Source organism: Garra rufa, chromosome 9 (genome assembly GCF_049309525.1).
Source record: "Garra rufa chromosome 9, GarRuf1.0, whole genome shotgun sequence".
Lineage (NCBI taxonomy): Eukaryota > Metazoa > Chordata > Actinopteri > Cypriniformes > Cyprinidae > Garra > Garra rufa.
Genome location: NC_133369.1, coordinates 8,435,846 through 8,448,753, shown reverse-complemented (window position 1 = coordinate 8,448,753; position 12,908 = coordinate 8,435,846). Strand labels below are relative to the sequence as shown.

General features: G+C 41.9%; 2 protein-coding genes and 1 long non-coding RNA gene across 3 annotated transcripts; all 3 read left to right on the top strand.

Moving 5' to 3' along the window:
- The first annotated feature begins 1,427 nt into the window (after positions 1–1,427).
- LOC141342541 (1-phosphatidylinositol phosphodiesterase-like) lies at positions 1,428–2,294 on the top strand. Its single transcript, XM_073847010.1, has one exon. The coding sequence runs from the start codon at positions 1,428–1,430 to the stop codon at positions 2,292–2,294; it is 867 nt and encodes a 288-aa protein (XP_073703111.1).
- Positions 2,295–6,585: 4,291 nt separating this feature from the next.
- On the top strand, positions 6,586–9,004 carry LOC141343131 (uncharacterized). Its single transcript, XR_012356716.1, has 2 exons — positions 6,586–7,122; positions 8,798–9,004. It is a non-coding gene; the product is annotated as an uncharacterized lncRNA (long non-coding RNA).
- Positions 9,005–11,320: 2,316 nt separating this feature from the next.
- On the top strand, positions 11,321–12,523 carry LOC141342539 (1-phosphatidylinositol phosphodiesterase-like). Its single transcript, XM_073847008.1, has 2 exons — positions 11,321–11,361; positions 11,689–12,523. The coding sequence occupies exons 1-2, from the start codon at positions 11,321–11,323 to the stop codon at positions 12,521–12,523; spliced, it is 876 nt and encodes a 291-aa protein (XP_073703109.1).
- Positions 12,524–12,908: the final 385 nt, after the last annotated feature.

Below are 12,908 nucleotides of genomic sequence, written 5' to 3'. Positions count from 1 at the left end.
TTTGGCACCCTCGTCCAGAGATCTGGAAGTTGTGGGTGTGGCCGATCAGGGGCTGCCAGTAGACGTGAGTCTTTCGGATGGAGTCCGAGAGACTATTAGTAGTGCTAGGGCCCTTTCTACTAGGAGGCTTTATTCCTCCAAATGGAAGGTTTTCGAGTCGTGGTGTTTGGCTCATTCTGTAGACCCAGTTAACTGCCCGGTCGGTTCAGTGCTGGAGTTTCTGCAGGAAAAGCTCTCAGCTGGAGCGGCCGCTACCACTTTGAGGGTTTATGTGGCGGCTATTGCGGCCCGGAGGGATTCTGACGATGTCCCGTTGGGTAGACACCGTCTGGTCTCCTCCTTTATGCGTGGAGTTAAGCGCTTGAGGCCAGTTCGTCCTCCTAGTTTCCCTTCTTGGGACCTTTCTGTTGTCCTGAAGGGGCTAGTTGAGCCCCCCTTTGAACCTTTAGAGTCGGCTCCAGAGAGGATTCTGACATTAAAGGTTACTTTGCTATTAGCGTTGTCCTCTTTAAAGCGTGTCGGGGATTTGCAGGCCCTCTGTGTAGATGAGTCCTGTATTGAGTTTGCACCCGGTCTAGTCAAGGCTATCCTTAGGCCTAGGCCGGGGTATGTCCCCAAAGTGCTCTCCACGTCTTTCCGTTCGCAAGTGGTAGTACTGCAGGCTTTTTCTCCCTCTTCTTTGAGTGAGGACAGCAGTCTTCATTTACTCTGTCCTGTCAGGGCGCTGAAGGCGTATGTGGACCGCTCTAGTCAGTGGCGTAAGTCTCAGCAGCTGCTGGTGTGTTTTGGGGCAGGCCGCAGAGGGCTAGCCGCCTCAAAACACACAATATCCCATTGGGTTAGGGATGCGATTTCTATGGCCTATGAGGTGCGCGGGTTGCCTTCACCTCTGGACATTAGAGCTCATTCTACCAGGGGAGTGGCTTCCTCCCTGGCTTTGTTTCGAGGAGTTCCTCTGGAGGATATCTGTATGGCGGCAGGTTGGTCCTCTCCCCATACTTTTGTCAGGTTTTATAACCTGGATGTTAGCACAGCTCCTGGCTCCCGGGTTCTTTCCGCTTGAGCCAGCTGTGTTAGGGTTATGGCCTTGTTAGGGTCTATCTTTGGCAGCGTGTTAGCTTGGTGTGTTTGGTATACCGTTCCCAATGCGTAAGCTTCTACGCAGCGTTGAGTGAACCTATGAAAGAGAACGTCTCGGGTTACTTGTGTAACCCATGTTCTCTGAGTAGGGAACGAGACGCTGCGTATGCTGCCAAGCTCCCCACGCTCTTCCGGCTTCCTCGATAGGAAAATCTGAGGAATAAGATGGCGCGCGCGCTATCTAGGTAGGTCACGTATTGCGTGAGGTGGAGCTTCGCGCCATCAGCCAATGAATTGGCGTGATTCTATAGGGCTTCAGACAATCGTCACACCAGGGGTGTTTCCCAATGCGTAAGCTTCTACGCAGCGTCTCGTTCCCTACTCAGAGAACATGGGTTACACAAGTAACCCGAGACGTTTTTAATGATAAGGAAACACTTAATCTCCCTGCGAATTATCAAATTGGCTGGATGGAAGCTCTGGATGATAACAAGTTCATTTCTGACATCACTATTCCTGGTACCCATGACAGCTTGGCCCTTCATGGAGGACCAGCAGCAGAATGTCAGGCATGGTCACTAGAGGACCAGCTAAAGGCCGGCATACGATACTTCGACTTGAGAGTGTCTGGGGACAAACTGAAAGTTGTGCATGGACCGATTTCCCAACATACAACATTCTTTGATGCTTTCAACACAATAAAAGAGTTCTTATCTAGATTCCAAACTGAGACAGTGTTGGTCAGAGTTAAGCATAGCAGTAAATTTCCAGATCATGTTATATCCCAGCTTGAATATGATTCTAATAGTTTGGTTAGGAATGACATACCAAGAATTAGAGAGGTAAGAGGAAAGGTTGTTTTCGTTCAAAAAAACAGCTTTTATCTGGGTGTCCCTCTATATGAAACTGATAAATCTGGTGACTATAAAGTAAAAAACACTGAAAAAAAGAAAGATAAAATTATTGCCCATCTGAATGAAGCTTTAGACGCATGCAAAGTTGGTTCTGTTGTTCTGAACTATTCAAGTGGCACAGGCTGGCCTGTATGGAGGCCAGACAAAAGCCCAAAAACTTTGGCAAAAGAAATCAACCCATGGCTATATACAAAGCTTGAAGGTGCATATAAAGAGAAAATCAAGGGTTGTTTTGGGGTTATAGCTATGGACTTTCCAGGCTTTGATTTGATACAAATGGTCATCACGTTTAATAAATAGGTAGGCCTATATAGTTCTGTCATTTTCAGTATGTAATAATAAAGCATACACTTTAAAAGGACACAAGTGTGCATTTTCTTTTACGTTTATGATAAAGCATTGTAATCACTGCCTTTTTGTCTGACTAAAGTTATTTATCTGCTTTTTTTAAGCCATAGAGTCTTGACAACGGCAGCTCAGTTGAATAAAACTAACAGATAGCATTTCACATGATGTGAAATACAATAATATCCATATTTACAACATCAGCCATGTTGCCTTCATTTTGAATATATTTGACTTGCAACTGAAGAGAATCACTGTCAGCTCCGCCTTCAATTGTTCAGGAGAGAGTTAAACCTCATTTAGGTTTTACACCAAAGTCCCTTTCAAGAAAAGTCAGTGCCTACTGAAAAGGAATGAAATTAATCAAATGTGCAGTAAAAAAAAGGTGGAAAAATGTGTATTAGGTCCACCATTGAGTCAATGCAAACAGGAATTGTATTGATGAAGATAGAAATAATGTGAGAATCTATATTTACAAAGTCAGCCATGTTGCCTGTCCCTCATTTTGAACATATATATAGAGACTTGCGACTGAAGAGAATCACTGTCACTGCCAACAACAGTCTAGGAGAGAGTTGAACTTCACTTAGGGTTTACACCAAGTCCCTTTCAAGAAAAGCCAGTCCACTCGGTGGCCATGTTTGCATCGCCTTCAGGTAGCTATTTCAGTCATTCAAGACCCAGGTTACATCTACTTGAATGAGGAAATCCTAAAATCTCAAAAACAGCTTGCCAAACCCGTATTTAGTTAATGTATTTCAGCAACAAAATCTGACATGAACTGTCCAGAAATTGCTGTTGCTTATACTGAAAAACAAGGGGCAACCTCCCGCTCTCACTATTGAAACCAGCATGGAAATGAAAGCTTTAGCGTAAAGTTCTACCAGGATGACTCTAATTCATGATTATCTCGACAACCAATAGCAGCTCGACGCCTTGAATAAAAGACCAAAACTTACTCTTCCATCCTGCTGCCCCTAGGTGTCGTACCCGAAGTTCCGTCTGGTCGATTCCTCTAGCAGCTCAAGATGTTTCAAAAACCGCTCGTTGATCTTGCAATCTCTGACGAAGACTCCGTTCCTCTTTCGCCCGCCTCCCTGCACCGGAGTATGCGCATTCTAAAGAATCTCCCTGGGTTCAGTGGCCTCCCGAGAATATCGCGGCCACCTTACTGGATTCCGGCATCCTCGTCAGCAACGACTTGACCCACGATGACCTCATCCTCCTTGCTTCCTACACGCTGGGTAGCCCTCCGGCTTCATCATCCGCTTTTCTCCAGCTCACCGAAACCGTGAAATGTTTCGAAACTAGTCTTCCAGTCAGCCTTCGCTTCGCGCGCACCCGAACCATATATTCCCGCGACGTCTTCCGCCTCCGTCTCAGTCTCCCCTTCAGTCATCGATTCTATTTCCTCTGCTGCACTCTCCACTTTTCCTGCCACGTCGACTTTCGCAACATCTCCAGTTCAGACTCCGCTACAAAACGCCGCTACGTCATTTCCTCCTGCAGCGTTCAATCTCTCAACGGCTCTGAAGGCCCAGGTTTTCGGTAGACCATTCGTTCCACTCGCTGCTGCTTCAGTGTCTCCCAAAATAAGATATGACATCATCTCAGGTAAAGACATTAACCTGCCGCACTGCTGTTACCACGACCCGTGATTGACAGGCAGACGATTGACTGTGGCGACTTGGCAGTCCTACTTAACTTCAGATCCCAGGCTACAACGAAACCTGCCTTTTACCGAATTCGTCATTGCTTTTAGTTTTCCCCAATCGCAGAGAGGAATTATAACTTTATCTAGCCATGATGGCAGACTTTAATCTAAGATATGGCGGGACCTTATTTTACGAGTCTCACAAGTCTTTTTCAGCAAAAGCTGCTTCTCCTGTTGCCTTCGTTGGTTGACTCTGACCTGCTTATTCGCCTTTTCGGAGGCCAAAAAACTCTGACTCGAGCTGTAGCTCCCACGGCCACTCCGCTTCTCTCTCTGCCCTAAAAAGTTCACGCTTGCCGTGCTCCGGTCGCTCTCCATGGTGCTGATCCCGCAAACCCCGCGCTCGCCATATAAGGCCGTCCAATTATGAATTCAATGGTATACCTCTGTGCAATAACTTTAATGAATCTGTTCGTTCTTATTTTAAATATTTTTAAAATAAGCTGCCTTTCGCGTTACATTTGCTTGATGATTTTCTGCTTATCGACCTTCCTCCTTCTGAAGCTTCGTGCTTGATACTCTAAACAAGTATTTTGCGACTTAGGTGTTCCTTCGTCAGAAGAAAAAACAATCGGTCCCGTCATATGTCTCGAATTTCTCGCATAATTCTGGATACTATTAAGATGCAAGCTTCTCTTCCACACCAAAAAAAAAAAAAAAAAAAAAAAAAAAAATTGTCCGAATCAGGTCTGTTATGGAACCGTTCCTCATGTCTCGCTTAACTTCCAAACGTGACTTGCTTTCTCTTCTCGGCAGTCTCAACAAGGTCGTTCTTTCATATCTCGCATGCTGCATTTGGCTCATTCAGTTGCAAATTTAAGCGACTCGCTTCTCCTAGATGACGGTTGTTTTTCAGACCTTAGGTTTTGGTCTCTTCTAAATGTGGTACCCTGTAATATATTAATTATATCTTTATCATCGTTATTGTTTTGGAAGGAGATGTAGTGTGGGAATGCGTGACTATTTGCGCTGTAATTGGTTGTACGCCAGTACGTCACCGTGTACGCCGACACGGCACGTCACCATGTGACTACGAGATCACCTATCAGCTCACGCGATCTGTTTCATTCACATAAAGACGGTGAACAAGCATCGCATGACTGTTGTGTTGCTCATTATATTCTCCTTCTCAGGTATGATTAATGTTAAAAGAAAAGGGTTATCGGTTTACTAAGCACTGAATGTTCATTATATGAGTCGTTGGCAATGTATGTGAACGTGTTATATCTGTGCTACCGTGTTATATGCGTCTAGGTGTTCTAATGCATGTGATTAGCACGTTAGCGTGTTCGCACCGAGTGAACATGGCGTTGTTTATACGCTGTGTTACTGTATATTCTTAAGTTAAGCACCTGAAGTTACAGATCATAGGTTTATTGGGAGTATACATGTGCTGTTATACACATATGTGTGACATGGGTATTTTTCACATGTAATTTGAGTTGGTATCAAGACTGTCATTTTCTGAGGTTGTGCGGATTTGTGTGTTTGATTGTTGGATCTGTTTCATTCACATAAAGACGGTGAACAAGCATCGCATGACTGTTGTGTTGCTCATTATATTCTCCTTCTCAGGAGTGCTACATAAACAACTGGAATGGCATTTCCTTCTATAACGACGTTTCCGAATCATCCAACGCTCCGAACTATATACCGAAACAACCACTTCTATTGATTTTTGGGGATTCTTCCAAGGGCAGCGGTTCGCAGAAAAGTGGCCTCACGATTTGTCTATTTCATTCAAAATCCACCTTGTCCGCTCTCTATAAAATCTACCCTTTCGCGGTTGCTAGCGTTCTCTGGGGCTCAGCCCGGTTACGGAAACGTACTACCTTGTTTTGCGACAACGAAGCCACTGTCCACATCATTAACAAAGGTCGTTAGCTTTGCCCGGCTATCATGTCTATTTTAAGACGTCTAACTTGGCAATCCATGACGCACAATTTTATCATCAAAGCCGAACACATTCCAGGTTGTTTTAATGTCTAAGCTGACGCTCTCTCTCGCTCTCGTTTGCAGGTATTCCGACGACTTTACCCAGCGGCCAACAAGGATCCGACGCCGTGCCCACGCTGCAACAAATTCTCTTGAATTAAACAGGCCTTTGGATTAAACAGGCCTTTGGATTTTAACAACCTTTTTCTGCCAAATCGTACATCGCAAAGGCGTAGCACTGTCAACTCTCAAAGCATACAACTCTGCTTGGTCCCGGTTCATCATGTTTTGCTTCACCTATCAAATTCCGTTACTTCCCATTTTAATTTCGACCGTGTGTGCTTCCCTCACGTACTGTTTTTAATCATGCCAACTTAATATTTCAACTATATGTAAAATTCCGGCTGGTGTTCTATTCCACGCAAGGTTTAATATCCCTAATTGCCCCAGCTTATTTTTGTCCCCTTTCATTCGATTACTTCTCCAGGGTATGTCAAAATCCGTGTTCAAAGCTAAACGTCAGCCTATCACACACCGCATACTTCAGACCTTAGTCTCAAAACTTTGTAACAGCTTACTTGACAACTATTCCAACGCTCTGCTCGAAGCTACGTTTTAAACTGCATTCTTTGGTTTCTCGCGCATTGGTGAGTTTACTTCCGATAGTAATCGTTTCGATCCAACAAAAGATTTATTTCAAGACTTACACTTTTCACCTAATAACTTTTCACTGCTGATTAAACTCTCAAAATCAGATTCCCCGGGTCTGGTGTCACAATTTCAATTTCAAAATAAATTTGGCTCTATGCCCTTTCGCTTCTATGCTCAACTTTCTCAAAATACGGCTGCGCACTTCTGGTATGTCACCTCTTTTCTTCTCTTAAGTGGGTTACCTATTACTAAACGGTGGTTTAGAATTCATTCGTCAACCACCTTGACAGCCGCCGGTCCTTCACCCGATATTTATACTAGCAACCCTTTCCGCATCGGCGCTGCCACTACGACAGCTGAACGAGGGGTTCCAGAGTCTACCATCAAACAGCTCGGAAGATGGTCTTCTTCGGCATACGAAACGTATATCAGATAAGAATTTCATAAGGTCCTGAATGCACAGCAGTCTCTCACATCATCAAGGTACGTTGAATTCGCTAGCTACTGGTGGTGGTTTTACGTCGAATTGTTCATGTTACTTATGGTGGTTAAGTTACCAAAAGTCAATCATGCTTTTACTTATCGTCGTCGTTATAGCCTACAACTAATATGACGTCTTTGCATTTTCTTTATCATACTAACGTTCGTAATCTCATAGACTAAGCCTACACTATAATCAGCAACCTAACGTCAGCGGCAATAACGACTCGAAGCCGTTCGCTCCTTTATGTTTATCTTTACAAATTTATTCGACCTAGCATGGTCCTTCCTCAAGCCTGCGCGGCTTAAACGGCAGTCGTGGCATTTACAATCGTCTTCATTATTATTAGCTTTATTATCAATAACTCACTCTTACAATATGTCATTGGATTATTATATTATGCACGATAAACCTTCAATACCGAGGCTCGACGCCCGTCCCGACATACACTCATTGCCTATCGTGGCTCGCTTTTTTTTCTCAAGACCTAACGTGGTCCCTCACATCAAGCCAATCGAGGCTATACGGCCAGTCGTGGCATCAATATTGGGCGCTAATCACCGAAAGCCAGTCGTGGCTTCGTTATTCACCGAAAGTCAGTCGTGGCTTTTATTATTAGCTCTTATATACTCACTCTTACTATATGTCATTGGATTATTATATTATGCACGATATGCCTCCAATATAACGCCAGTGGCAATAACGGCTCGAAGCCGTCCGCTCCTTTATGTTTATCTTTACTAATTTATTCGACCTAGCATGGTCCTAACTCAAGCCTGCGCGGCTTAAACGGCCAGTCGTGGCATTAACCGAAGGTCAGTCGTGGCTTTTACCATCGTCTTAATTATTAGCTCTTATTATCAATAACACACTCTACAATATGCCTTTGGATTATTATATTATCCACGATAAACCTTCAATACCGAGGCTCGACGCCCGTCCCGGCTTACACTCATTGCCTATCGTGGCTCGCTTATTTTCCCAAGACCTAACGTGGTCCCTCACATCAAGCCAATCGAGGCTATACGGCCAGTCGTGGCTTTAAAAGTTCGGAACTTGCTCGAACGGCCAGTCGTGGCTTAACCGTGAGAGCCTATCGTGGCTTCAGCTAGCAAAGTCAATCGTGCCCATTTTACTTTTACTAATAAGAACTATATCAATACTAATTATTATCAATATTGTTTAATGAATCAGATCTTTAAAATAAGCCAATCGTGGCTTTTAACCCGTCGCAGATTGCCTTCCTCCCCTTAAAGACATCCCTGCATAGCCTATCGTGGCTATTATTAGAAGCAAACCGTGGCTTCTTAATTTAAATTACAAGGCTTCCCCTTTCACGCAATCTTAACCTTTCCATTATCACTCGTACTTCGGGCTCTATTTCTTTGGGGGAAGGCTCTCCCCTGCCTTCATCTTCAGGCAGGAAATGCAGTCTACCTCAGTCACGGATTAAGGATGGAGCCCACGCCAAAAGAAACCATTAACCCTTCTGTCTTATTCATTCATTCAAATAAATGTTCAAATTTCTATCGTCTCAGAGTCTCTCTGGTAGAAATGAAAGCTTTAGCGTAAAGTTCTACCAGGATGACTCTAATTCATGATTATCTCGACAACCAATAGCAGCTCGACGCCTTGAATAAAAGACCAAAACTTACTCTTCCATCCTGCTGCCCCTAGGTGTCGTACCCGAAGTTCCCCTCCATCCTCCCCACCACCACCAGGTTGGCTACCATCCATACCACGTGGGGGAAGGCTCTCCCCTGCCTTCATCTTCAGGCAGGAAATGCAGTCTACCTCAGTCACGGATTAAGGATGGAGCCCACGCCAAAAGAAACCATTAACCCTTCTGTCTTATTCATTCATTCAAATAAATGTTCAAATTTCTATCGTCTCAGAGTCTCTCTGGTAGAAGTGACTTAAACTGCAATTCATCGACTGGCTGCAGAAGGGAGTCAGTCCCATTGACTCCCCATGTTAAAATGCCCAACTTTACAGAAGTAAAAAGTATGTTTACAGCCTGGTTCAAAAAATGGTTTTGGTCTATATAGCTAGTTTTGCCCTTCATGTCAACTGTGAGGGGGGTGAATTTTTTTATAACTCATCCGTTTAAGTTATATTTAGCCTTAAAGTTCTGCATAATTAAGGGCGTGGTCACTTGAGTGACGGGGGATTGCCGCTGCTGTCACCACTGGCGCGCTAGGCGGGCGTGGTTTAAGCAACCAGCTCCACCCACCTCCCGCCTTTTTGCCCATTTTTGATTATCCGGGAGTGACGTACGATGACGCGATTCCAAGATGGCGACGGCCGACTCCCGCCCACTATAGACTTCAAAATATCGCTTCAGAATCCTACGGGTGACGTCACGGATACTACGTCCATATTTTATACAGTCTATGCTGAAAAAGCATAAACAAATATGTAATCAGCACCAGCCTTGTGGGCAGCATACAGCGTTGTTGTGCTATGGGTGGCCCAGGTTCCAAGTCCCAAGCAAATTATGCAAGCTTAGTTTGGTTCAGTGGCATTATTTGCGTTCAGTGCTGCCATTATGGCTAATTGATGACGCATCGTGAAAACACTCTATAGGGAAATAATTGACAATTGATTATTGTTTCTTTATGTATAGTATATTGTCCACTTGAATGTACAGTATTTTTAACAGTTACAGTTGAAACCTTTACCGTGTGTATTGCTTTATTCTCTGCTATAGACAACAGTCTCTAGGGAAAATGTTTAACTTAGTTTTTTAAAATCGCTAGGACACGTTTCTCAATACCTCACTTTTTTAACATTCTTCACACAGTGAGCACAACATTATTCTACATTGATCTGTTAAAAAAACAGCATATGCTGGTTACCCTACAAACAAACCTGAGACATTGCTCAGTGGCAAAACTTGGCCCCTTAGTGCTAGCCCTGCATGGGCAGCTCTCACTTATCCCCCAGAAAGCCCTCACTAGGCCCACACAGGGCCTGCACTATTAATCTGCAATTAATGAATATGTTTCATTATAAATATGTTTTATGTAAAAATTGCCACATTAAGGAATTCACTTTTCTGTCTGTCATGTTTTTCTTTATTACTGTACAGAAAGAGTTATGGTTAACGTTAGGTTTTGAGGTAGGAGTGGGATTAGCAACTATGACATTTTTACTAAATTGTTACTAAAATGGTAATTTCCCTGCATATTTTGGTCAGTTACATTTTATATCCATTTATATTTGCTATAAAATGGGTAGGTTTAGGTTTGGGGGTTATTAATAAAATTATAAAAAGGCACTGAAACGGATATCTCAACGAAATAAAAGATATGTTAATATTTATGTTTTTTTGCTAAAAAATACATAGCTATTTGTACGTTTTAAACGTTGAAATATGTCTAAATTGTATGTTTTAGCATCAACAAAAACATTTAAAAATGTAAGATTAACAATGAGACCAAGCTGGTGTCGTTCAAACTATATGCTGACATACAAGTTCACACAGGATGTAACTTAAGTGTCAAGTGTGAAAACTCAAGGGCTCAATTTAAAACAAAATAAAAAAACAACAAAAATGACACATAAGACTAGACAAGTGCATATGTTTTGTGACTGGTTTACCAATGACTGTAATTAATTGTCAGTTGCACTCCATTTTATTATGTCACATGAAATTAAATTTGTATAGTGTTAAGTTTAATGCATTTATGTTGGGACTACATGAATCTAATGCTGTTATGTTTGATTTTTTGTGAATTGGTTCAGACGGTTCCGTCCGATTTGGTGAACTGGTTCATCCAACTAAAGTGACGGGACCCTGACACTTGGGCATATTTTTGTGCTTGTAAACCGCCAAATAAACGTATGTAGAGTTTAAATGTCTAGATAAAATGTGCAAAAAAAAAAAAAAGATGAAGATGAAGATTACGTGTGAAAGCAAGTGTGTGTCAGCACCTCCCCAGACTATAAGAAGGGGTGCTTACTTTAATGTGACCGAAGAGTGCTCGAGCACCTCGACAAGCAGCAGGAAGAGGAAACCAGCGCTGATACATCTGAAACCTGACATTCTAAGAGACCCACTGACGGAGGATAAGGTAAGCTTTATCTGTAATTAAACTGTCCATGGAATTTTAAATGCATGCATAAAGCGTAAATGCAGTTTTGTACTAATGTATTGTTTTATTCTGTGCTAGCCTCAGTCCTCAGGCAATGAAGAAGATGGGAATTCCTGGAAAAATTCTCTGCATCTGGATGCTGCTGTGAGTATGAAATACTGATTTTATTGTATTTTTATACTAAAATTGAATTTACCCACTGATCAGGATTGCACATGAAATTTCATTGTGCACCACTATAGTCTGAATATCTGCCTGCTTTCTCCACTTACACCCATTCAAAAGTAGCCCAATTAAATGTAAATTTTGGAAGAGCCTATAGCTGCCAAACTGAATTTGATATCTGTTTGAATTACTTAGTGTTATTTTTCCATTGCATTTGTTCAGTTGGCAGACATTTATCCAATGCAACTTTCAGTGCATTCAAGCAATATACTTTTGTTGACCTGATATTCTGATTCTGTTCCACAGACTGCACAACAGCATTCAGCAAGTGTTTAATGATAAGAAAACACTTAATCTCCCTGCGAATTATAAAATTGGCTGGATGGAAACTCTAGATGATAACAAGCCAATTTCTGACATCACTATTCCTGGTACCCATGACAGTTTGGCCCTTCATGGAGGACCAATGGCAGAATGCCAAGCATGGTCACTAGAAGACCAGCTAAGGGCTGGGATACGCTATTTGGACCTCAGAGTGACTGGCTACAAATTAATAATTATGCATGGACCAATTTACCAACGTACATCATTGTCAGAAGTTCTCAGCACAATCAGGACATTTTTAAAACAATCACCAAGTGAGCTGGTGCTTGTCAGAATTAAGCCTGTTTTTCTTTTCAAGAGTGAAGTTCAGAATGAGGTTACAAAATTGATTCAAAATTCGAACGATATCTGGATTAAATCTGAAGTTCCAAAGATTGGTCAAGTAAGAGGCAAGATTGTATTTGTTCAGAAAAATAGCTTTAAACTGGGCATTACTTTGTTTGAAACGGATAAAAAAGGAGACTATAAAGTACTTAAAATTAAAGACAAGCAAGAAAAGATTAAACAACATCTGAAAGAAGCTGCTGATCAATGTCCGAATTCTAAAACTCTGAGTCTGAGCTACTCAAGCGGTACAAGCTTAAATACATATATGACTGTTTTTTTATTGCCAAAAGCAGTGGCAAAGGAAATCAATCCTTGGTTATATGATAATCTTCCAAAAATATCTAAGAATCCCAAGCCTTGTTTTGGGATCATCGCCATGGACTTTCCAGGTTTTGACTTGGTTCAAAAGGTCATCAAGTTCCAAACCTAAGATTTTTCAGTCTTTACATTTTCCCCATCAAGACATGAATGTTATTGTTTGTTATTGTTTGACTGAAGTGATACAATTAATATTTCATGTCTGTTATGTCATTTAAATAATAAAGCATTGAAGCATTACAGTTTTTCTCAGGGTTTTTCTTCTGTTCTCAAAAAAGTTAACACAGTAATCTGAATACTTTGTAACTGTCCTAAACAGATGATTTGTTTTTGTTCATTTTATACAAATTATGTAAATAATTTTCTCAAAACATTGTGCACAAAATTCTCAAATGTTGTCATAATAGTTCACACAGCCAATTAATATTTTAATATATCAGTAAGAAAAACAATTGCCACTTTTATTTAGGGTTTTACACAAATCACAAACATTTATG